The 23,673-nt window shown below is 38.2% G+C and overlaps 1 protein-coding gene across 3 annotated transcripts; it reads right to left on the reverse strand.

Moving 5' to 3' along the window:
- Positions 1 to 624: 624 nt before the first annotated feature.
- On the reverse strand, positions 625 to 23,388 carry LOC100181316 (kazrin). 3 transcript variants are annotated; one of them, XM_026838127.1, is made up of 17 exons: positions 23,261 to 23,388; positions 14,728 to 14,909; positions 14,101 to 14,269; positions 13,564 to 13,698; positions 13,187 to 13,323; positions 11,986 to 12,156; positions 11,021 to 11,123; positions 10,395 to 10,658; positions 7,229 to 7,291; positions 6,305 to 6,407; positions 5,541 to 5,634; positions 4,496 to 4,614; positions 3,766 to 4,000; positions 3,188 to 3,290; positions 2,218 to 2,383; positions 1,555 to 1,666; positions 625 to 1,317 (listed from the first exon to the last, which is right to left on the reverse strand). In XM_026838127.1, the coding sequence occupies exons 1-17, from the start codon at positions 23,325 to 23,327 to the stop codon at positions 1,252 to 1,254; spliced, it is 2,289 nt and encodes a 762-aa protein (XP_026693928.1). In that variant the 5' UTR covers positions 23,328 to 23,388; the 3' UTR covers positions 625 to 1,251. The 3 variants fall into 3 exon arrangements, with proteins under 3 accessions (XP_026693928.1, XP_002127959.2, XP_018670836.1); XM_002127923.4 differs by lacking the exon at positions 23,261 to 23,388 and adding an exon at positions 19,972 to 20,260; XM_018815291.2 differs by lacking the exons at positions 7,229 to 7,291; positions 23,261 to 23,388 and adding an exon at positions 19,972 to 20,261 and having other exon boundaries at positions 631 to 1,317.
- Between the last annotated feature and the right edge of the window lie 285 nt (positions 23,389 to 23,673).

Consider the following 23,673-nt stretch of genomic DNA (forward strand, 5'->3'; position numbering starts at 1 on the left):
GTTCTCGTACCCTGTTTTATTAAAAAACTCCAAAATCCACAAATAAAACCAAAGACAAAATGTTGGGACCAGCACTGCTCTATATGAGATGGGACACTTTTTCTTTTTCTCGTCTCATTTGGTAGTAAACATTCAATGAATGTCTCGTCCAATTTGGTAAAAACATTCGAAGAATTATAAAACCGTATCCTCACGGCTCCCATAAAATTCATTACGTACTTCAATGACGTTGTATTTCGTCACAACGAAACCCTGTTTTACAATCCAATGCCTCTATACACCAAAGAAATTCGAATTCAATATACATTATAACATGAAGATTTACCCTCTGTAAGCCTACGTAATTTATGTGAATTAAAATAATGCCGACAACAATCACTAAAAATTGGTTGCCATCGTTTGGTGAGAGTTAATAGGTTGCTTGCGTACCACCTAGAAAACCTTCGCGTACCATATTTTGGAAACCACTTCTCTATTCTATATACAGTAGGGTGAGGAAAGATGGGAAAAAATGAAATAAAAGGTGTCCCATCTTCCCCCACTCTACTACATTACTTAATATTTCGGTAAAAGTAATAGTACAGAAAATACTAAGCGCTGACGTCATCGCAAAAAAAGATTCCGTTTTTGCAATCAAATCACAATTTTTACTTTTAATTATCCACGCAGGAAGTATTAATTGATATGCACAGTGACGTCATAATGCAGCAATAATCGCAGCTTTCTACGCAGGTAAGCATTGGAGAGGAGACCGCGTACAAATAAGTTTCAAACACGCAGTAAGTATTCATACATGGATACTATGGCAGTACAAAGTAAGGAAATGGCTCCCATGGCCTTTGTATGACTTGTCTTGCTTTTCAGCCGAAATATAATGGTGTTTTGTTTAGCCGTTGCAATGAAAAACTTCGTACGCATGTGTGTGGCAGTACAAAGAAAGGAAATGAGCTCGTATGGCCTTTAAATGACTTTTTCAGCCGAAATAATAGTATTTTTTTAAAAGCATTAAGCATTGGAAATTGGAGCGCCTGGTTTTTGGGGATTATAGGCGCCAAATTATGAAAAATAATAGGGTGCTAAGGGTGTAAAGGTAAACCCTCACAGTGAGCGTGTCATAATTGGTATTTATGACGTCATAACAGCAGGAAAGTTACAATGGAAGAGTATGAAACGAAACTATTTGAATCAACCAATAGGAAACAAAGAAAAGCTAGAACAGGAGGTGCTTATATAAGCCAACCCTTTGATTGGTCACTTGCCCAGGTAAAACTGGGTGTCACGTGACGCTTGGCGACCGAGGCTTCGACTGATGGAAGACTGCGTTCAAGTAAAAACGTTAAATTTTTTATAAATGCTGTATTAAAGCAAAAAAATTAATTTAACAAAAAAGAAAGGAATAAAAGCCAGAAAAAAAGTTTAGTTTGAGGATTGTATTAAATCTAAAAGTTGTATCAAAGCAACAAAAAAACTGTATCAGAGCAAAAAAATGTATATTTTTAAGACTTTGTTAGAGAAAAAAGTTTTCCTAGTTTTTAGGAAAACAATTGTACTTACCCTTAGGCTTTTACGACTGCGGTTTGCTGTGCGGACGAAACTAGGCCCAAGTGACGTCATCTTTTTCGCAACGTCATCAGTGACGTAAGGTATTTCGTCAGCGAGACTGTCTCTGTAGGAATTGGGTTAAAATTAATACGTCATTCATTTATTTATTTATTATTATACGTTAAAGTTTTAATAACATTTTTATTAATATTTTTAACGCAAACAAATTAAAAACTTGTTATGAATCAAAATATGTTTCAATCTCCTTATAGTAACATTTGGTAGTAAACAAAGAATATTTACAAAATGATATAACTGCATCCTCACGACTCTAAAAGATCGTTGTTAATTGTTTAAACACGATTACGAAACATGGGATATTATGTACCTATGGTGTCCCATCTTACCCCACAGTAATATATTACGTATAATACGGTGGGGGAAGATAGGACATCTTTACCACTTAATATCCTGATCGCGTTTTAAACAATTACCAACGGTCTATGGGAGTCGTGACCATACGGTTTTATAATTCTTTAAATGTTTTTTGTTTACAACCAAATGGGACGAGAAAATAGAATAAAAAGGCGTCCCATCTTCCCCCACCCCACATTTTGTTCAGTCGTGCACGGAATGTCGGCCGGATTTAGAAAAATTTAAAAATGCAACACCTACCTAGCGGGCTTTACTAGCGCTTCAAATTCCGAAGCTAAATGACGTCGAACTGTAGCTTTGTTGACTGGTATACCTAGTGCGTTCGCCATGTCATCCGAGGTGAACGTGGGGTCTAGAACCAACAGTGCACCGTGGACACCTGAGTCCCTTAAACTGCTCGAATATTCTAAAGGAATGTAAAGCTAGGTTAGAACTGTAGTTCGGCACAGTGGTTAGCCAGTTAGATAAAATTCTGGTCGCTGCTACCATTGTGGGCGTAGGTGTCCTTGGGCAGCACACTTAACGGCAATTGCTCGTCTAAATTGCATTACGAAAAAAATATAAAAATTACAAGAAACAGTTATAGCCACACAGTTAGCGAATGTGGTAACTTGTAAGCGGGCATGAGGTGTATGAAACAGAACACCCGTGTTATAACAACTGTCGTTGCCCCGCCATGCGAGGATAAATAAGTTTCATACGTGGTAACTTGTAAGCGGGCACGAGGTGTATGAAACAGAACACCCGTGTTATAACAACTGCCGTTGCCCCGCCATGCGAGGATAAATAAGTTTCATACGTGGTAACTTGTAAGCGGGCATGAGGTGTATGAAACAGAACACCCGTGTTATAACAACTGCCGTTGCCCCGCCATGCGAGGATAAATAAGTTTCATACGTGGTAACTTGTAAGCGGACACGAGGTGTATGAAACAAAACACGTTAACGACTGTCGTTGGCCCGCCATGCGACGATAAATAAGTTACATACGTGGTAACTCGAAAGCGGGCACAAGGTGTATAAAACAGTACACGTTAACGACTGTCGTTGCCCCGCCACTCAAAGGATACACAAGTTACATTTATTCATATTTTTAAATAGTGGCTGAGAAGAGTCTATACACATACGCCTACAAAGGCAGCAGCACACAGCCTGCAAGAGATATAACTTTACTAGGGCTTGAGCAGCATTATAAATAAGAGTTAAATTACCTTTCAGATCCACCGACTTAGCCCACTGTATTAACCTAGCGTTGTTCCACACCAGTACGTCGGTGTCACGTGTTTGACACATCTGCCTTCGTTCGTCTAATCGCTGCAATAAAACAAGATAAGTAAACAATCAAATAATTGAATAAATGACAAATCGAACAACCTATTACGGGCCACTGGGTAGCGAGCCAATCCTGGCCTAAATGTCAGAAAACGAGGTTTATGAAACAGAACACCTGTGTTATAACGGCTGCATAATAGTTACATACGTGGTAGCTCGTAAGCGGGCATGAGGTGTATGAGACAGAACATCCGTGTTATAATGACTGTCATTGTCCCGCCATGCGAGGATAAATAAGTTACACACGTGGTAACTTGTAAGCGGGCCCGAGGTGTATGAAACAGAACGCCCGTGTTATAACGACTGTCATTGTCCCGCCATGCGAGGATAAATAAGTTACATACGTGGTAACTCGTAAGCGGGCCTGAGGTGTATGAAACAGAACACCCGTGTTATAACGACTATCGTTGCCGGTCACACGAGAATAGATAAGTTACATTCATTTATCCATTCATACCTGCGTGTTAAACGCTAACATGCGCAGCAGTTCAATTCCCCGCATCGCGCTTTCTTGGTGGGACTTTTTCTCCATCCCTAGATGGCGCTCGAGATCCTTACGTGAAAGCGAGTGCAAAGTACGGCCGTCAATCAAGTGTTCACGGAAGCGTGACGCGTATTGCGTCAGACCTACGTCACGTAACCACTGCTCACATACCCACCAGTGATCGAGCTGTCCCGCGGCTGACATATTCCTGATTATGACGTCATAATAAATATATATAAACAATACGTAGCATAGCAATGTAGAGTTGGGGGGGAAGATGCGACACCTTTTTATTCTAATTTCTCGTCACATTTGGTAGTAAACAAAGAACATTAAAAGAATTAATAAACCGTATCCTCACGACTCCCATAAACCGTTGTTAATTGTTTAAAACACGATCAGGGTATTTGGATATTATGTGCTAAAGGTGTCCCGTCTTTCCCCATCCAACTATATACAGGACATATAGGTACAAGGTACTCATATATAGTATTTTATGGTTGAGTTGAAAAATAAATAGATATTTATATTTTATCAATTTATATAGTTAGTTATAAACAAGTTTTAAAATATTATTTGAGACGGATTTTGGTAAAAAAATTAGTTGTAGGAAAATTAAAAAAAATAGTTTATTGTAAAATTAAAAAGGAGGTACCAACAAAAGTACAGCAAGACCCACTGTATACACAACACAGGTACTCACGCCACTGTAACAGCTGGGTTACGAAATTCTTCGATTGCCAACCATAGTTTGCGACGATGCAACACGTTATCGATGTTAAGACACTTGTCCAACTCTGACTCGGATAACCCCAGCAACACCTACGTGGATATGAGGTTCAAAATGGGGAAAAGCAGTTTTTGGAATGAGATTTCGTAGCACAGTGTATATAATGTATAGTAGGATGGGACACCTTTGACACATAATATCCAATTATCCTGATCGTGTTTCAAACAATTAACAACGGTCTATGGAAGTCGCGAGAATACGGTTTTATAATTCGTTGAACGTTATTTTTTTACCACCATAATGAGAAGATAAATAGAATGAAAAGGTGTCCCATCTTATCCCACCCCATAGTGTGGTATATATTGTACTATGATATATAATATTAAAGGGTGGAGTCCGTGTTTTTATTTTTTATCTTTAACAATAACACCAACGTAGATGGATACGAGTTTTAGAATGGGGGCAATTTTTGAATTGAAAATATGTTTGTTATTTTGTTCGAGTCGCATAACGTGGGGCACAGGGCACATGCAGTAAGGTGAAATAAGCAAGGACAGGTTTGCATTTTTTTTGTTCCATTTGGTAGTTTTATGTTTTATAAAAAAATAGATAAAAAACGTTTAATTCTTATGCATAAACGTTAAACAAATTACAATATTACACAATCGTTTATTTAAACCATAAGATAAATAGGACTCTCTGTCACTTATACAAAATGCAACAAATATTGCAGTGCAAAACCAATCACATTTTATATAATTATTAAAATTTAGATACAACATTTGGTAGTAAACAAAGAACATTTAAAGAATTATAAAACCGTATCCTCACGACTCCCATAGACCGTTGTTTATTGTTTAAAACACGATCAGGATATTTGGATATTATGTGCTAAAAGTGTCCCATCTTCCCCCACCCTACTATACAAAAAATACAATTTATATAAAAAGCTTAAGAATGCAATAAATATTACATTAGCACAATGTTTTATAAACGCCTTAACATAAACAGGCCATACTTTTCCACTTTTGATATTTTCCGCACATTCTTTACTGTACTGGCCCATGTGCAACACAAGTTCCAACCACACGAGAACCGCATCTGCTCGCCATCTGGAATAAATGAGGTTTTATTACGACACTTGTGTTATACCTCATGCTCGCGGTCGGGCTACGTGTGGTTAAAAGCTGATATATAGTAGGGTGGGGGAAGATGGGACACCTTTTTGTTATAATTTCTCGTCCCATTTGGTAGTAAACAAAGAACATTCAAAGAATTATAAAACCGTGTCTTCGCGAATCCCATAGACCATTGTTAATTGTTTAAAACGCGGTCAGGATATTTGGATAATATGTGCTTAAGCTGTCCCATATTCCCCCACAGTACTCTACATACTGGGATAAATAGGATTTTGATTTCGACACTTTTATTTAAACCATATGTCACGGAATGGTCTATAGGACCACAGGAAAGGATGTGGAGAACGAGAAAATGCGGAAATGGGGCGAAAAAAATATTTTCGTTTTATTTTCTCGTCCCATTTGGTTGTAAACAGAGCAAGCAAGAATTATAAAACTGTATCCTCACGACTCCCATAGACCGTTGATAATTGTTTAAAACACGATTAAGTTATTGGAATATTATGTGCAAAGGTGTCCCATATTACCCCACCCTACTATACGTGTATGCCCGGTGCGGTTGAACTAACTGTTAGTGGCCAACGGTATTTTGTGCACAAATAAAAAAAACAACTTTTTTCGGCAAAATTGTGACGAAACTCACTTGTGCATTGGAAGATTTTGATTGGTCGTCAGGGTTTCTTTCTTTTCCTCCTCGGAGCGTTCGAAGAGATTTGATTGGCTAGAGGTGAGAAAAACGTCCGCGTCTGGAAAAATTATTTTTTTAATAATTTTCTAAAAAAAAATTTAAACGTTTTTATTTACTGGTATAAGTGACTGCAAAATAACTGTTTTGACAATATAAAAATTTGACCTGTTTTTGCCAAGACAGCACATACAACAATCGAATGATATAAATGGTAAATAGGACGTTAGAACTGTTTAGATTAACTTAATGCATTTAATTGGAAAATGTTTATATTTGCTACAAGAACAGTTTTTTGGGGGTCGAAGATTTGTTTTTTAATACAACACATTACAACAAATAGAAAGATTCAATTTTAAATTTAAATTTTTACATTTAATTAGGAAAAGTTTTTTGGCGTCAAAATATTAACGAAAAGTAAAAGATAGAAAACTTAAAATGAGGTTAGGTGCTGTAGATATTGAGGTAGCAGAACATACAAAACTAATATGACTACCACAGCAAACTTTAAATAAACAATTAATTCGTTTGAATTAATAATTTCAATTACAACAAAACACAAACGTGTTAAAAGTGAACACGAAACTTTAAACGATTCTGATTGGATGAAACTATCACGTGACAACAACTACGATGGTGCATACACAAACAACATCCAGTGACGTCATGCATACGTAAAAGTGATAATTATGACGTAGTGGCAACGTCACGCGAGAGCCCCAAAACGCATCAACGCCAGTGAAGTCGGGTAAAAAAGGAACGAAAAACAAAATTTAGTTTGTCGTGTTTTTCTAATATTTTTTACCGGTGTTTACTGGCGTTTTGGGCTTTCATGGAAAATGCAAAAAGTGCAATTATTACGCCACGGCAAGCCAGACAAACCTGAACAAAGAGAACTGACGGAAAAAGAAGCATTTCTTGGGAAAGTACGGCTGGTAAGCGGCCCTGGTGGTGGAGCAAGCATGTTAGTGTTTGGTGGGGTAAGATGGGAATGTCAAAATAGGGGCAAGATGGGAATAAAACGTTGGCAAGATAGAAGTAAAAAAACTCGGGATAAAATTCAGACAAAGAAAAAAAAAACATGAAAAGTTGGAACGATTTTGAAAAAGTTCTAAGTGCAATTTTTTTAGCATAGAATTTGAGTTTGTTTGTGCTAAAGTTTTTCTCTCGTTTTTTTCAGGCTACAATTAAACATCGCTTTTGAGAGCGGGCGATATATTCGTATAGGTTGTGAAAAATACACTGTGAAACATTGTTCTCGTGTATATAGGACCATTAAACATCCAGAAGCAATTGGAGTAATTACAAGTTTCGTTTACTATTCCTGTACGAACCATTCTCACCACGTATATAAGTAACAAATAACCACATAGCCACGCATTGATAAACCCATAATTAATATAGGCGCCTATGTAACTACGCTTCTAGTGCTGGTACTTGAAAATACAGCGATACAATTTAATTCACACACGAGATTTTAGAGAAAAATCCCATTTTTTAAAATTTAGTTTCTTGCTATTTTTCACTGTTTTATGGAAGATTTTGTTTAAATAAATTAAACCGGTTTTATTAGTGAAGTATTCTTGCTTTTAACTGTAATACTTTACTAAGTAAAACAAGTCAAGAAAACTATTCAAAATACGTTGAACCGTAAACAGTTTTAGAGAATCACTAAGCACATGTAACAAACTAATCCAAATACGCTGTAAGAAAAAACATTTAAAATTCGTAATGTGGTATAGTAGGGTGGGGGGAGATGGGACACCTTTAACACATAGTATCCAAATATCCAATCGTGTTTTAAATAGTTAACAACGGTGCATGGAAGTTGCGTTTTATAATTCTTTGAATTTTCTTTGTTTACTAGCAAATGGGACGAGAAATTAGAATGAAAATGTGTCCCATCTTCCCCCACCCTACTATATATTTTATTGCGGGTCTTAAGTGAGATCATTTGTAAAGATACAATTCCAAATTCAGTCGTTACAACAGCGCTATGCGAGGGTCATGACGTCACATATTGTGTCTTTAGACGCGGTTGATATTCTCACGGGAAAACTAGGATTATAAAGACCGCATGCGCTCCGTCGGTCATAGTTGCGTGTTGTGAAAGTAAAACAATTACGACAATGAGTCACAGTCGTGTGTACGTGCGTGCGCGGGTGGGAATTAAAACGCTAGAAGTTTAAACTTGAAAATAATGTTAAAACACTTTAAAGTTTTCAGAATACGGTCGGGAAGTTTTATGCTGGTCAAAAAGTTTCGCAGTTTAAGTCAAGATATTGAGATTATTCCCATAAATTAAGATCGCTATATGGAGTGTTGTAATTATACTTATCTACTTGTATGTATAAACCACTATAGTGTTTGCAACATATGCACAAGTTATGCATTTTATGTTAGTTCAAACTCGCTAACTTGAGTGACCATGTATGTAACTTATTTATCCTCACATGGCGGGCAAATGACAGTCGTTATAACACGGGTGTTCTGTTTCATACACCTCGTGCACAGCTTACGAGTTACCATGTATGTAACTTATTTATCCTCGCATGGCGGGGCAACTACAGTCGTTATAACACGGGTGTTTTGTTTCATACACCTCGTGTCAGCTTACAAGTTACCACGTATGTAAATTTGTTTATCCTCGCATGGCGGGGCAACGACAGTCGTTATAACACGGGTGTTCTGTTTCATACACCTCGTGTCAGCTTACAAGTTACCACGTATGTAAATTTGTTTATCCTCACATGGCGGGGCAACGACAGTCGTTATAACACGGGTGTTCTGTTTCATACACCTCGTGTCAGCTTACAAGTTACCACGTATGTAAATTTGTTTATCCTCGCATGGCGGGGCAACAACAGTCGTTATAACACGGGTGTTTTGTTTCATACACCTCGTGTCAGCTTACAAGTTACCAGTATGTAAATTTGTTTATCCTCACATGGCGGGGCAACGACAGTCGTTATAACACGGGTGTTTTGTTTCATACACCTCGTGTCAGCTTACAAGTTACCATGTATGTAAATTTGTTTATCCTCACATGGCGGGGAAATGACAGTCGTTATAACACAGGTGTTCTGTTTCATACACCTCGTGTCAGCTTACAAGTTACCACGTATGTAAATTTGTTTATCCTCACACGACTGGGCAACGACAGTCGTTATAACACAGGTGTTCTGTTTCATACACCTCGTGTCAGCTTACAAGTTACCACGTATGTAAATTTGTTTATCCTCGCACGACTGGGCAACGACAGTCGTTATAACACGAGTGTTCTGTTTCATACACCTCGTGCTAGCTTACAAGTTACCACGTATGTAAATTTGTTTATCCTCACATGGCGGGGCAACGACAGTCGTTATAACACAGGTGTTCTGTTTCATACACCTCGTGTCAGCTTACAAGTTACCACGTATGTAACTTGTTTATCCTCGCACGACTGGGCAACGACAGTCGTTATAACACGGGTGTTCTATTTCATACACCTCGTGTCAGCTTACAAGTTACCAGTATGTAAATTTGTTTATCCTCACATGGCGGGGCAACAACATTCGTTATAACACTGGTGTTCTGTTTCATACACCTCGTGCCAGCTAACGAGTTACCACGTGTGTAACTTTATGAGTGATTATTTTTTTGTATGGCTGACAATTCCGTGTACTCCAAAAACACCTTGAAACACTGCGCATACATCTCAGGCAGTTAACGGCGGAAAAATTTACGAAACCTACTATTTTTTTACGCTGTATTTTTGCCGGATTTGAATATTTAGTTTAAACTTTGCGCGACACCGTGTAATGGTGCTGACCGCTGAATTATTGGGAACGAATTTCTGAAGTCATTACTTTTAAAAGTAAATAAAAAAGAATAAACAGGGAAACACCGCATCTCGAAAACTAATTCGGAAACACTAAGTGTCCCGTAAATAATATATACGGAAATACTGTTTTCAAAAATTAAAACCCGAAAAGCCAACTGTAGTACAAAAAAAGGAAACACCAAAAAAACTCCGGTCTCAGTCAAAAAAATTGATGGAACTTACTCGCTATGTCGAGACTCTTTCTGTTTTTCCCACGGCGGAAAGCGCGGGAAAGAGACCCGGAAATATTCTGCACGATTTTGGTTCGTCTGGTGTATGAATGTCCAAGGGACCCTCCGTTTACCACATCAGCGTGGACGTCTTCACTTGAAGAGGAGTTTCCTCCGGACCCTTGCCCCTGGAGGTAGTGGCGGGGAGAGGTGGGAGAAGATGCAGGGATCAAAAGAGGATCTTGGAGCTGGGAAGCAGAGTTCGGCTCCGTTCCTCCTGAAAGATAAAAAAGGATCTCTTAAAATCTTCCTATTTTTTAAAAAAACTGTATTTCAGGGAAAACAGTATTTCATAAAATATTTTAAAAAGGAAAAAATCACAGTACTTATTTTCGTAAAGTATAAAAAATATAGTATAGGCTGGGGTAATCTGGTTCATGTTTTCATTCTCGTTTATCGTCCTATTTGATAGTAAACAACAAATGTTTACAGAAATGCATAACCGTATCCTTACGACTCTAAAAGAGCGCTGTTGATCAAACACAAGGGAAATGTGGGAAAATATTTGCCAACCGTATCCCATCTTACCCCACCAAATACGACAGCAATACAATATATACATAAGACATAACACCATACCTGATATATTGAGTGTTTTATTATGGGTTGCGTAACTTTCTTCAACCGAAATATGGAACGACCTTCGTTTCGAGCCTTGGAGTTGAGAGCTGGCTGTTCGGAGCTGAAATAAAAGGTGTTTTGTTAAATCTACACGCTATATATCATAAATTTATAGATAGTTAAACGTACTGGCAGTTTCTTCGCCATTTGGTTTATTTTAACTTTATAGAATGGTATGGGCCAACTCTGGACTAAAAATCAAAGGTGTCATTACGTGCCACGCTGTAAAACCTCGCCAATATATAATAGCATCGTACATAATATAGTAGGGTGGGGAAGATGGGACACCTTTAGCACATAATATTCGAATATCCTGATCGTGTTTTAAACAATTAACAAGGGTCTGTGGAATTCGTGAGGATGTGGTTTTATAATTCTTTATTGTTATTTGTTTACTACCAAATGGGATAACAAAATAGAACGAAAAGGTGTCCCATCTTCCCCCCTACTAAATAGATTACAAAAATACCTTAATACGTTTAGGCAATACGCTAAAGGCATGTAACAAGCAAAGTTTACGTCACGAAAAAACAAAGCGTAGAAGCGTGAGAACGTCGTTATCACAATAACCACAACTGATAAGACTTAATGGGTACACTGATCTAAAACTGATCAGCTGCTTTAAACAGAACGAACACCCACATGGGTACATTGATCTAAAACTGATCGCTGCTTTAAACAGAACGAAATATGAAACACCCACAATCGTATGTTATGTTAGAGCCATATTTGGTTTCTGTGCAGTTAACGGACGTCAAGGTAACTACTAGTTTGTAACAACATTTAAAAATACAGGATCTAGGAAATAAGTAACTGACAAAAATGATCAAAAATATTAAACTAACTGCATGAGGATACCTGTAACCCGTCTTACCCCACAGTATTATATTTCATATGTTAAAGTTACAAAATAGATCACTCACAATTAACACTTCGGCTTCCATCTCACGAAGTCTCTTCTCGTTTCCCACTACCTCTCCTCGCAGTGACGTCACGATTTCCACTTGGTCCTGGAGTCGACGTGAAAGATCATTTCGTTCACGTGTGAGTCGGTTTCTCTGGTCGTCGGATTCTCTCATTATCTCCTCGTTCTCCTGGAAGGAGTGAGAGAAAAGTGAAAAGGAGCAAGTGACGTAGGCGGGAATGAAACGAAATTTTTACTTATCTCTTTAAAAAAGATAGCGAGGATCATGTTATTTAAAGAACAAAGTGAAGGGAATCAACAGCAAAACAACTGTTGTTAAAACAGGCTATATATGGCCAGGCTTCGAACGTATATAACTTCCGTTTTAAAAAAATGTGTTTTTTGTGTTTTTGACATTATACGCTACTGCTCGCCAGCTCTATATAATATATATGGTACGTAGTAGGATGGGGGAAGTTGGGACATCTTTAGCACATAATATTTAAATATCTTGATCGTAATTTAAACAATCAACAACGAACCATATGGGAGTCGTGAGGATACGGTTTTATAATTCTTTGAATGTTATTTGTTTACTTTCAAATGTGACGGAAAAAAGATAAAGAGGTGACCCATCTTCCCCACCCTACTATATGCATTAAAAAGTTGCATAATGTCAAAAATATATTAACTTAAACTCTGTGTTCGATATTTAACACCCGTGCAGAGAAAAAGTACATGCATGACGTAAACCTCATAATTTCTGCTGCCTAAATTTCCAATAAAAAATCCATAGTTATGACGTCAAACTAATAACCACAAATAAATCATTAGAACAGAATTATGACGTAATAATGAAGGGAATGTCGATATTCAACGATTTATTGCTCTAATAAAGGCTTTTGTAACTACATTATTTCCTAATTGATTTTGACAGAATTTTGCAAATTGGTTATTAGTGCTTATTTACAGTTTTAGGAAACATTTAGAAACCAATTAACAAATTTTATCATAGCCAAGCCAAAAGCCATATTACAAATCATAAATCACAAAAAAAATAAAAAAATTGAAGGTAAAAAGTACAACACATTCAACACATACAACATATTTTTTTATAAAAACACACACGTATAACTTTTAAGTTTCTCAACAAAAAAAAAAATTTTTTTTAAAACAAGAAAAAAAGTAAAAAATAAAAAGAACAAATTGTTTTATCCTACCTTAATTTGTAGTTCAAATTCCCTGATGAAGTCTCGAAGTTGTTCTTCTTTATCATCAATGGTGTTCTGCATCTCCTGGATCTGGTTAAGAAGTTCCGTCTTCTCTTGTTTCAATCTCTTACGGTCGGATGTAAGAGCTAGCGAGGATTTTTTAATTAATTTTTTACTGTAATTTTCTTTTAAGACATTTTATTTATTTTATTATTTTTTATTTTTTTTATTGTTTTTTAATAGTCTTTTAAAAGTTTTTTTTACACATAGTCTTCAACATTTATTTGTTTTTTATTGCTTAAAAAAAAACAAACATTTTATCAATTTGAAAACCTCATTTCATTTTTTATAGAACTAAACTATTTATTTCAACTAACAATAATTACCTAGCATTGATTCTTTGTTGCGGTTCTCGCTGTTTGTAACTTGTTGTTTTAAGTTTTCGATTTCCTTTTGCAGCTGTCGGTTGCTTCCGTTCAGCGACTTATTTTCCTCAACCACTTTGTTGAGTTGCATCGTGTCTGTGGTCAAACGGGTTCGTGTTAACAAAACAGATCGAATCCAGTTTAATCATTATAAGCTTTTCCTGTCCAGCGCTGTGGCAAACGGTTATCACACCTGCCTACAAACCAGAGGTATTGGGTTCAAGGCTTGACACTGCTACCATTGTGGGCGTATGTGTTCTTGGACAAGACACTTAACGGCAATTAGTTCAAATAATCAAAGTCATGAACCCCAGAACACGCCTGTTATAACGACTGCCGTTGCCCCAACACGCGAGGATAAAGTAAGTCACATTCATTCATTCCATCCCATCACGGCCTACTTGAGATATATCTAGTACCTCTAGTAGGCCGTGATCCTATGCAGAAAATACGAAACCGGTCAATTCCGGTTTAATCCGGTTACAACCGGCCACCCACCTTGGCAGTGTGAACAAACTTCCTTCATCATTGATAACTCAAGTAGTTTCTGGTTTGTGACGTTAAGTTCGACTCTCAAGGTGTTCACTTCTTGGTTTGCTGATTGTATTGTGCCGTCTATGTGGTTTGCAAGCCGCCTGTTGTTATCTACCATCTTCTTAAACTTTGCCTGTTGGCGGATAAAAACTAAGTTAACGTAGGACTTAACCCATATAGATTTGAATGTGCAGAAACAATGTTGGGGTAATGGGCCAACTCTGGCCTAAATCCATGGTCCCATGGCAAGCCTCACTGTGGGACCTCACCCATATAGAATAGAATGTGCATATACAATGTTGGGGGGCCAACTCTGTCCTAAATCCCAGGCCCATGGGACATGGCATGCTTCACTGTAGGACCTCGCCCATATAGAATAGAATGTGCATATACAAAGTTGGGGTAATGGGCCAACTCTGGCCTGAATCCTGGGTCCCATGGTGCGCCCTATAGAACATCAACCATAAAACGTAGAATGTTTATCTATTTCAGTTGGCTGGCAACGTACACAGAGCATAAGTGAGTCCTAATTAGGACTAATTAGGGCAAAGCTACAGAGAGGTACTCAAGGGTCTGTATTCTTATAAGCACCTGCGCGTCCATAAGCAATCCACGCATCAAAGTTAACGAAGCATGTAGCGCGTCACGTTGCTGGGGCAACAAGCCTTCGGTGCGAAAAGTGTCGCCGGTGACGTCAGGTGTCCCGTTGCTCAAAGAAGTGGCGAAAATGAACTGCAGTATCTGCTCGTTTAACGAGTCTAAGGATTGTAACGCTGTAAAGAATAACAAATTGGTTAAAACATAATAGGACGCGGAGACGCATCAGGTAACGAAACACAAGCGGCATACACAATTTTCGCGCTACAAAGGTGAAACGTGTACAGACGCTAGTTATAACATAGGCGAGACAAAAATCACAAAGGTTATTTCAGTTTGTCCGCAACAATAGATACATACAACCGATATAATAACTTACATACAACTATAATTACGTAGTAACCAATATATTATTGAAACGCACAGTAAAATTGTACTTTCAATTAATAATTCATTGCCGTAAGGCAATTAACAGGGCTAGCACGGTACTATAATAACCTACAGTGGGTCTTAACAATACGATTGTCGAACTGACTCTATAATAACAGTCGGTATAAGAATGGGCGTTCTATCACAATGATACGGCTTGGAACGAGTTGAAAGAAGTCGGTTACTGTATGAATACACACGCGGCGGATTACATTCGGATTATAATACAACCTGTAATAGGTGTAGTTGAACACGTAGGACTAATCTCTTGGGAAAATAAACAGAGCATATTGCGAACTCGAGTGCTTTGCCCGACTACACCACAACTCTGAAGGGTCCTTTCTGTTGTACAGACTTACCCTGCTAGCTTTTATTCGCTTCACTACAAGAACTCAAGACACGAACAATTAAAAACATTTGTCGCCCGTTATGAATTATTTCAGTTCAGACGGAACCCGATACCTAAAAAAATGAGTTACTTAAATTCTTAGCGTTGTCTGAAACATCGGTGGCGAAACCGAACACCTCAAGACGTGTCGTTAATTAAATCACGCCATCCGGCCAAACTAGGTGATTATTGGCGCGGTTGCCAATTGTTTAGGAAAACACGGCATAGAAACGCTCTCAATACCACTTCTAACGCTAAGACTTGCTTACATAACAGCCAAGTGATAGAGCTAGCGCTTGGCCAAAGTATTGGAGCGTCGTTTACTGTACAAACTTGTTGCTATCTCGTTTTACAATGAGAACGGGTAAAGTTCGCCAACCGAAACCTACTAAGAATGTCAACATCAGCTCAAGTGCTTTTTAAACAGTGTATGAGCTACCTCTGCTTTACGATAACGGGCTGTTGTTTATTGAAAACACACGAACCGTCGGTACAAATATGAGGTTAACGACTCTACATATGTGCGAGTAAGTGTATGAAACTGAACACCCGTGTTACAACGGCTGTTGTTGCCCTGCCATGCGAGGATAAATAAGTTACATACGTGGTAACTCGTAAGAGGAAACGAAGTGTATGAAACAGAACACCGGTGTTATAACGACTGTTGTTGCCCTGCCGTTCTAGGTTAAATAAGTTACATTTATTCGAAACCTTTAAAACGTTCAAAATCCTCGGTAATCTGCTCTACTGTACATTTTAACATACATGCTTGATTGGCTAGTACAGCCATGCGAGAATAAAGTAAGTTACATTCATTCAGAATCGTTACCACCGCGAAGAAATCCAATCTACCCTGTACATTTTAACACATATACTTGAATAAGCTATGTTCTATACAGCTGTAATAAACCACTGTCCAATCTCTTTCACTATAATCGTTACTGACCCGAAGTATGTGACGTGTAACTCAGATCTGCCTAAAGCCGTATTAAAATCGCATGAACGTAAATGACCGGACAGTTGGTTACGTTTCACCTATTTACGATCGCTTGTTAATAATATATGAACAACACCTTTCTCCTATAGTTTATGGCGAATCGTTGCTAAGCGAAATAATATGATTGTACTACATCATCATTTCGTAACTGCCAAATGTTGTTTGACATGGTAAGCTCAAACAATCGAACTTCATTTGTTCGGTCGTCTTACTAGCTAGAGTCCAAATGATAAGACTAAACCTTTTCATAGGATGCTGCCTACTGCTGCCTAACGCTTCTGCAGTTTCTGCTGTATTTTGCTGCTTGTTTTTACCGTGACTGTTGCTCGTCTGCCAAACCGTTGTGTCGTTTGTCGTTTCCCATTGTAAACGCGCAACAAGTTGCACGGAGGCGTGAAACCGCGGTACCCGCCGAGATAGCCCCACCATTCTTTTACACTTGGTGCTCATTTCCGATGAGTATCGCCTATCGCGCGGCGGGATGGCAACAAAGGTGATGTGACGTCGCAGGCATTCCGTTCTTTCCCCAGGTCAGCAGACCGGGCGCGATTCGTTTACGAAGTCTTTACCCAAATTACCTTACCAAACGCGCACAAAAACAGTTGCGGCTTACGGGACTGTTATCGCGCTGCCACGGATTTCGCATTTGCATTCCGGATCAACCAGCGAGCAGTCATTCGAGACAAAACAAAACTGAGAAAGCCGGAAACTGCGCCGCCACTTCCAGTCTACTGAAAGTTCAAGTGCATAGAGAATAATGGCGTATCAAATATCGCTGCTTACGGAGAAATGGAGTTCAAGCTTAATTAACATATACTTTCACCAATATTCGGTGATAAAAACGTTAAAACTGCGGCGAAGTCTTACTGCTCGCTTTGGTAACTATTATAATCTATATGGGTGGCAACCTACAGCGAGGTACGGTTAGAGCTGGCCTATAGTTTGAGCCAGAGTTGGCCCATTACTCTGGCTAACTAAATCGACCATGCAGTATGTATAATTGCAAGACTTTTAAAACAAAGAGACTCAACTCAATTCGCCCCTATACCACCACAGCTGGGTTGCAGCGTGGAGATAACACGAAAAGCCGGGTTAACACCTTGGACCAACAACGGCGCCGAATGACGTTGCAGGCTAATTAGTATATGACGTCATACGTCAAGGGGTTTACGCTTGGTTGATCGAGTGGTCTTAAAATACACAATGTCAGGATCAATAATGGTGATGTATATGTGGATATAGGGTAGGCACTTGATATAGTAGGGTGGGGGCGAGACACATTTAGCACATAATATCCAAATATCCTGATCGTGTTTTAAACAATTAACAACGGTCTATGGTGATCGTGAGGATACGGTTTTATAATTCTTTAAATGTTCTTTGTTTGCTACCTAATGGGACAAGAAATAGAAAGAAAATATGTCCCATCTTTCCCCACCCTAATATATCTAAATTCTGCAATAAACAACCAAAGTTTATAGGGAAGTTGTTTTTGCACAAGGAGCATAAAAACGAGACCACATCCGATGGTGCTACCACTAAATCTACGCTACGTTTAACTTAAATAAAAGGAAGATTACAACACAAAAGAATGAGTGACCCAGATTAGAAAATCGACAGAAGACGACACTACATTTCAAGCACTTTGGTCCAGGGCCGAAAACACAAGTCTATTTTAAGAAACACAATGAATACAGAAAGGCGCACGCGTTGTTTCGATACTTAATGGCTCAAAACGAGCTGGTAGCATTCACTACGCTAGGGTGGTAATGGGACACCATTCTGACTGGATAATGAATAACATTCCTTAAATGCCAACTAGGGATCTATAGCTGACATGTCTTGGCTAAAACAACCTCGTAATTGAAGATAATTTTACAAGTCATGCCTTAACTGCGCTCTGTACAAGATAAAGTAACACTGATGTAGCTATTACATGCTATGTCTTCATTCATAATAAAAATGGAAAGTTCTGAATTAGACAGTGAAGTAGCCTGTACGCTTGTCTTGCTCGCTAAGTAGTCATTAAGATAAAATGATCACTTTAATATGCTCGTTACGTCCAAGATTCCGACAGAACGAACAATCATATTAACCTTTTCGCTCCACCGTAAGATCTAATTAAGTCCGTGACGCAATTTCGTTACAGAATAGCAAATGACTATAGTTCTACACTGAATGCAAATGACAGCGGGGATATTCTATAAAAGCAATCTGCCGATCATTCCCATCTGTCGAATTGTTTCGAATATACACGATACGTCGATACGGTCTGGTGTGGCGCAAGAACCCTTGTATTTGGCGACCCGATGTTAAACTAATAATACCTTTGAGAATACGGACGTGTGTTTTAAGCGTCGTCCAATTATTAGTAACTCATTAATCGAAAACCCAGTGGTACACGTTAGTTTTTAAGCGACAGGAAAAGGCCTGGTTTGAAACAAGTAAACAAATTAAACTGAGTCGCAAAAATGTTACCATTTAAAAAAATATATTGTAGTTTTTAAATGCTTAATTTTTACGTTTGGTTTTTATATAAGTGGAGTCGGAGATTTATGCTAGAATTGGACTATTACCTCAATTTAGCCTACTGTCCAATTTAATTTCGGCATACACACAGTTATTGGAAAACAATGCCCTCGCGGGATCCGAAAACGAGAGTTACCGGGTAACACTAGGTTTGAAACATCGCAAAAATAACCTGGCAACACTGGTTTTTGAATATCGCCAACGAACGTGACAAACGCTAAGCAAACATTACGTCATAGTTTTCGAAACCCGCTGTTTCTGATAATTACGTGGTTTACGCGTGGTAACATATATGTATATATATATAGATATGTGAAACATAATAATAATAAATTCCAACTAAAAGTAGACTAACTTCACCAGCTACGAAACTCAAGCGCTTTTAACAGCGGTAACTTTAAGTGTCAGTTGTCTTTGACGTTGTGTGTGTTTTGTGACGTCATAAACACGGGAACAATAGCTCCAACAAGGGACGTCTGTGCAATATTTACTTATTCCAGAACAACGCTGGGAACAAAGCGCTGAACTTGTTTTAAAAAGGCCAGTCTTTCCAGAGCCGCATAAACCTAATGAATAGCTAATATAGTAGGGTGGGGGAAGATCCGAAGATGGGGCTCCTTTTCATTCTATTCTCTCGTCCAATTTGGTGGGAAGCATATAAAATTTAAAGAATTATGAAACCTTATCCCTACGACTCCCATGTACCGATGTTAAGTATATAAAACACGATCAGGATGTTTGGATATCATGTGCTAAAGGTGTCCCATCTCCCCCCACCCTACTGTATTACGTGATTGAAGCAACAGTAAATAGCTACATATCTGCCTCTTTCGGGAGACGCACAAACCTAATGAATAGCTAATATTACGTGTTTAAAACGACTATAGTAACATACCTGTTTCCATGCATGCAAACTTGTTTTCGAAAGCGGCCGAAAACGAAGACGTATTTTCGCAGTCTTCTGATTTAATGAGTGGCCATGACGTATCGTACTTTGGCAAGATGATGTCTTTATCAAAAAATGTGACGGACTTAACTTTCTTTGTGCATTTTTCCGACAGTCGGTTTAAAGGTTTATTCTTTGCCAGGCATGGCTTCATTAAACAATCTACTTGGCTCATAACGAACAGTCTTTTTCTAACTTAAACAGTATTTTGTAAAGGATCTAATAAAAAGTAAAAGCGCATGGAAATTTGAAACTATTCTGGGCTAAAGACATATACCTGTATACGAGCATTTTCAAATATAACCTGGACAAAAACAGCTCCAATGTGTCACTGTCCACGCATTTCTGAAACCGCATGAAAATTTTAAAAAGCGCATGAAACTGTTAAACTATTTCGGGCGACTTAGACGGCACTATCGCATCTAATCTGGGCAAAATCAGGAGCTATCTTGTCTAAATATTTGAGTATATTTCTGCCTCGCATGGTCCAATAACTCTCTTATGTGCTGTGTACTAGCATCTGTTCAGACCGCCTGTGGAGAAAGCAGTACCTCTCCAGAAATTGATTACCCACACTGTGTGCGGTGCGTGTTGTTTAGTACTATATACCACCGTTAGCCGAAAACAGCCGCAAACTCGCTTGACACCTTCCAACTGAGAAAAAAGTGATTAGTAAACTATCAGAGGATGCTACAATAGAAACCCTGCAGTGCCGCTGATACAGACTGGACGCGATTAACTCGCCGGGGTTTGTTTGCTTATGTCGCTTATAATCGCTCGTTGAAAACGTAAGTGTCAGCGCAGTTTGAACATCTAAAACTACACCACGTAAAATGAAGTAGATAAACAACTAAAGCGAAAGGAGCAGGAACTATGAACAACTGCAATAACTGATACATCGTCACTCTGGTGGAATAATACAACCTAAACACCCGTTACACGAATACTTCCTTCTCTAATAAAATCCGTCCTGTTCTTATCCTATCGATCGAGTGCGATCTGGAATAAGTACTTCTCATTTGACTATCGAGCGCTCCGTCGTATTCTCTTCGCTTACTAATCCAGTTGCGGTGTGCTGTAGCTATATACGCTGGTGTCCTGATGGTACTAAACCACACGAACTTAACGCGATGTTATCTGTACTTTCGCCGGGCAGAGTGGGGGAGATACTTGACATGTAACGAGCCAACAACGCTAATTACCGCTTGTTCTTGTGTTGCGCTTTAAACGGCAATGGCGTCCCAGCAGCTGCGTTGGTCGCCGTTGGCTGGAACTGAAGTAATAAATACTCATGTTCCGAGCAATATGATATGAAAGTAATGAATAAAATCATTACAGCCGCTGTGAGCCACGAAGGTAACAGATGACTTGTTGTAAATAAATCGATTGTGAAACGATATGGAAACGCCTAATATTCAAAGCAAACAAAGCTGTCATCGGTTTTGACTCTGAATTAAGGATTAAGGAACAGGAACCAGGAAGCGGTAACGGAGAATTTCAAAGCGCACGAACCGTGGCTGCAGGTTACAAACATTGCGGGAACTTTGTGGCAAAGTTTTGTGCGCGTGTATAGAGCCGCCGCGACCAACGCGTTTTGATGACCATATTTGGCAATGGCAGGAGGCATCAGATCGCATTGACGAACAGCGTAAATCAACCCATGCGTCGTAACACTTCCACGTATTGTACCCTTGGTTCGTGCTTGGTATTGAACTTAACTTTAAATAATAAACTTGATCGCAAGCGTTAGTAATGATAGTAGAGCAAACACTACAAGCCAACTATCCTAAATTGAATATAGTAAGGCTGGGGAAGATGGGACACCTTTAGCACATTATATCCTAATATCCTGATCGTGTTTCAAACAATTAACAACGGTTTATGGGAGTCGTGAGGATACGGTTTTAGAATTCTTTGAATCTTCTTTGTTTACTATTAAATGGGACGAGAAAATGGAGGAAAAGGTGTCCCATCTTCCGCCACCCTACTTTATATACATATAGTTTTAAAAACACATTACAGAGAGATTTTACAGCTTGTCAAATACAAATTTCATGACAATTTTACATGTAAAGTTAGGTGGGGGAAGATGGGACAACTTTTTCTTTTATTTTCTCGTACCATTTGGTTATAAGCAAAGAACAATCAAACAATGAAAAAAATATTTACTGCAGATCAAATACAAATTTGATCACAATTTTACATGTATATATCCTATAGTATTAAGAAACACATTATTAGGTTAAGTAGTTTTAAACCTAGAACAACCTATCTGTTACAAAGTGACCATATTGAAACTGTGTACGTTGTAAACACAGTTAAAGAATCAATTCATATTTAGTTATGGTAAACACACAGAACTTTCAAACTTGATCGGTCATAAATTCACTGTACAAACAATCTGTTGCATTCAAACTGTTTAAAGATATTAGACATTAAATTTACTGGGTTTAATGCTTGATACTGATACTATTATTAATAGTAACTACTTGGTCAGTCATAACTTCACTGTACAAACAATCTGTATGGCTCAATTCGTTGTATACAACCTGTTTTAAATGTATTAGGTTTTAAAATAAAAAAAATCTACAAAATACAAATGCTAAATGCACCCAAATAATAAGTTGAAACATTTTTCTTAAATGCACAAACAATCTGTACTGCTCAAATTGTGTTCAAATCTTTTTTTAAGCAGTTATTACCAGTCTTTTAGACAACAAAATCACAAAATGTGTTTACAAAATCACAAAATGTGGGTCTCATTTATATATAGTTGCTTAGTGGTCAATAAAATAACGCACGGAAATAAGTTAAAACAAACATAGGTAGTTCCATAGATTAAATTTGTGGCCTGGATTACTTTTTTTGCTCGCCATGCGAGGATAAATAAGTTACATACTTGGTAACTCGTAAGCGGGTATGAGGTGTATGAAACAGAACACCCGTGTTATAACGACTGTCGTTGCCCCGCCATGTGAGGATAAATAAGTTACATACGTGGTAACTTGTAAGCGGGCACGAGGTGTATGAAACTGAACACCCATGTTATAATGACTGTCATTGCCCCGCCATGCGAGAATAAATAAGTTACTGTAAGCGTGTTTTAATAACTGTTGTTTTGTCGCTAGATCCTGTATTTTTGTTTTAAATATTTCTAAATCTTTGCCATTGTAATCGAAGAGACAAATAAAAGTTATTATTATTACATTACGTGCGATTACATTGAAAAACTACTAACCTGTAGAGAGGTAGTCAGTTTTGTTATCCATCTTTTTCTTGGTGCAGGGCATAAACAATTTACTCATCACAAAAACTTAGCATTAACTTAAACATTAACACACATAATACCATAGCAGCACATGATCTAAAACAGCAAATTATGAAAATAAATAGTGTATGAAAATAAATGTATTGGTTTTGAGTGGGGTATTTTTATCCTAATTTGGATGTGCCTGTACATTGTAGTGACTGTACGTCTGTACTATAAGACCACACTGTTTCTTAGCTATTCGGCATATATGTATAATCTGTGCTAGTGGAAAATCCTCTTCTACGTTATCTGCTAACTACCAAAAACCAACCTCTAACACTTTCCACCAGCCTAATCTGCAACGTACCCGTACTAGAGGATTCTTCACTGGCACCACGAGG

The sequence above is a fragment of the Ciona intestinalis genome, unplaced genomic scaffold, assembly GCF_000224145.3.
Source record: "Ciona intestinalis unplaced genomic scaffold, KH HT000061.2, whole genome shotgun sequence".
In the NCBI taxonomy this organism is placed as follows: domain Eukaryota; kingdom Metazoa; phylum Chordata; class Ascidiacea; order Phlebobranchia; family Cionidae; genus Ciona; species Ciona intestinalis.

Excerpts from the sequence above, each read along its gene's own strand:
- LOC100181316 (XM_002127923.4), bottom strand. The coding sequence starts at position 20,197 with ATGAGCCAAGTAGATTGTTTAATGAAGCCATGCCTGGCAAAGAATAAA. Across the intron at positions 10,659-11,020 it reads TAAAACACTCAATATATCAG|GAGGAACGGAGCCGAACTCT; the intron begins GTATGGTGTTAT and ends TTTATCTTTCAG. Across the intron at positions 4,615-5,540 it reads AAAATATCAAAAGTGGAAAA|GTGTTGCTGGGGTTATCCGA; the intron begins GTATGGCCTGTT and ends ATATCCACGTAG.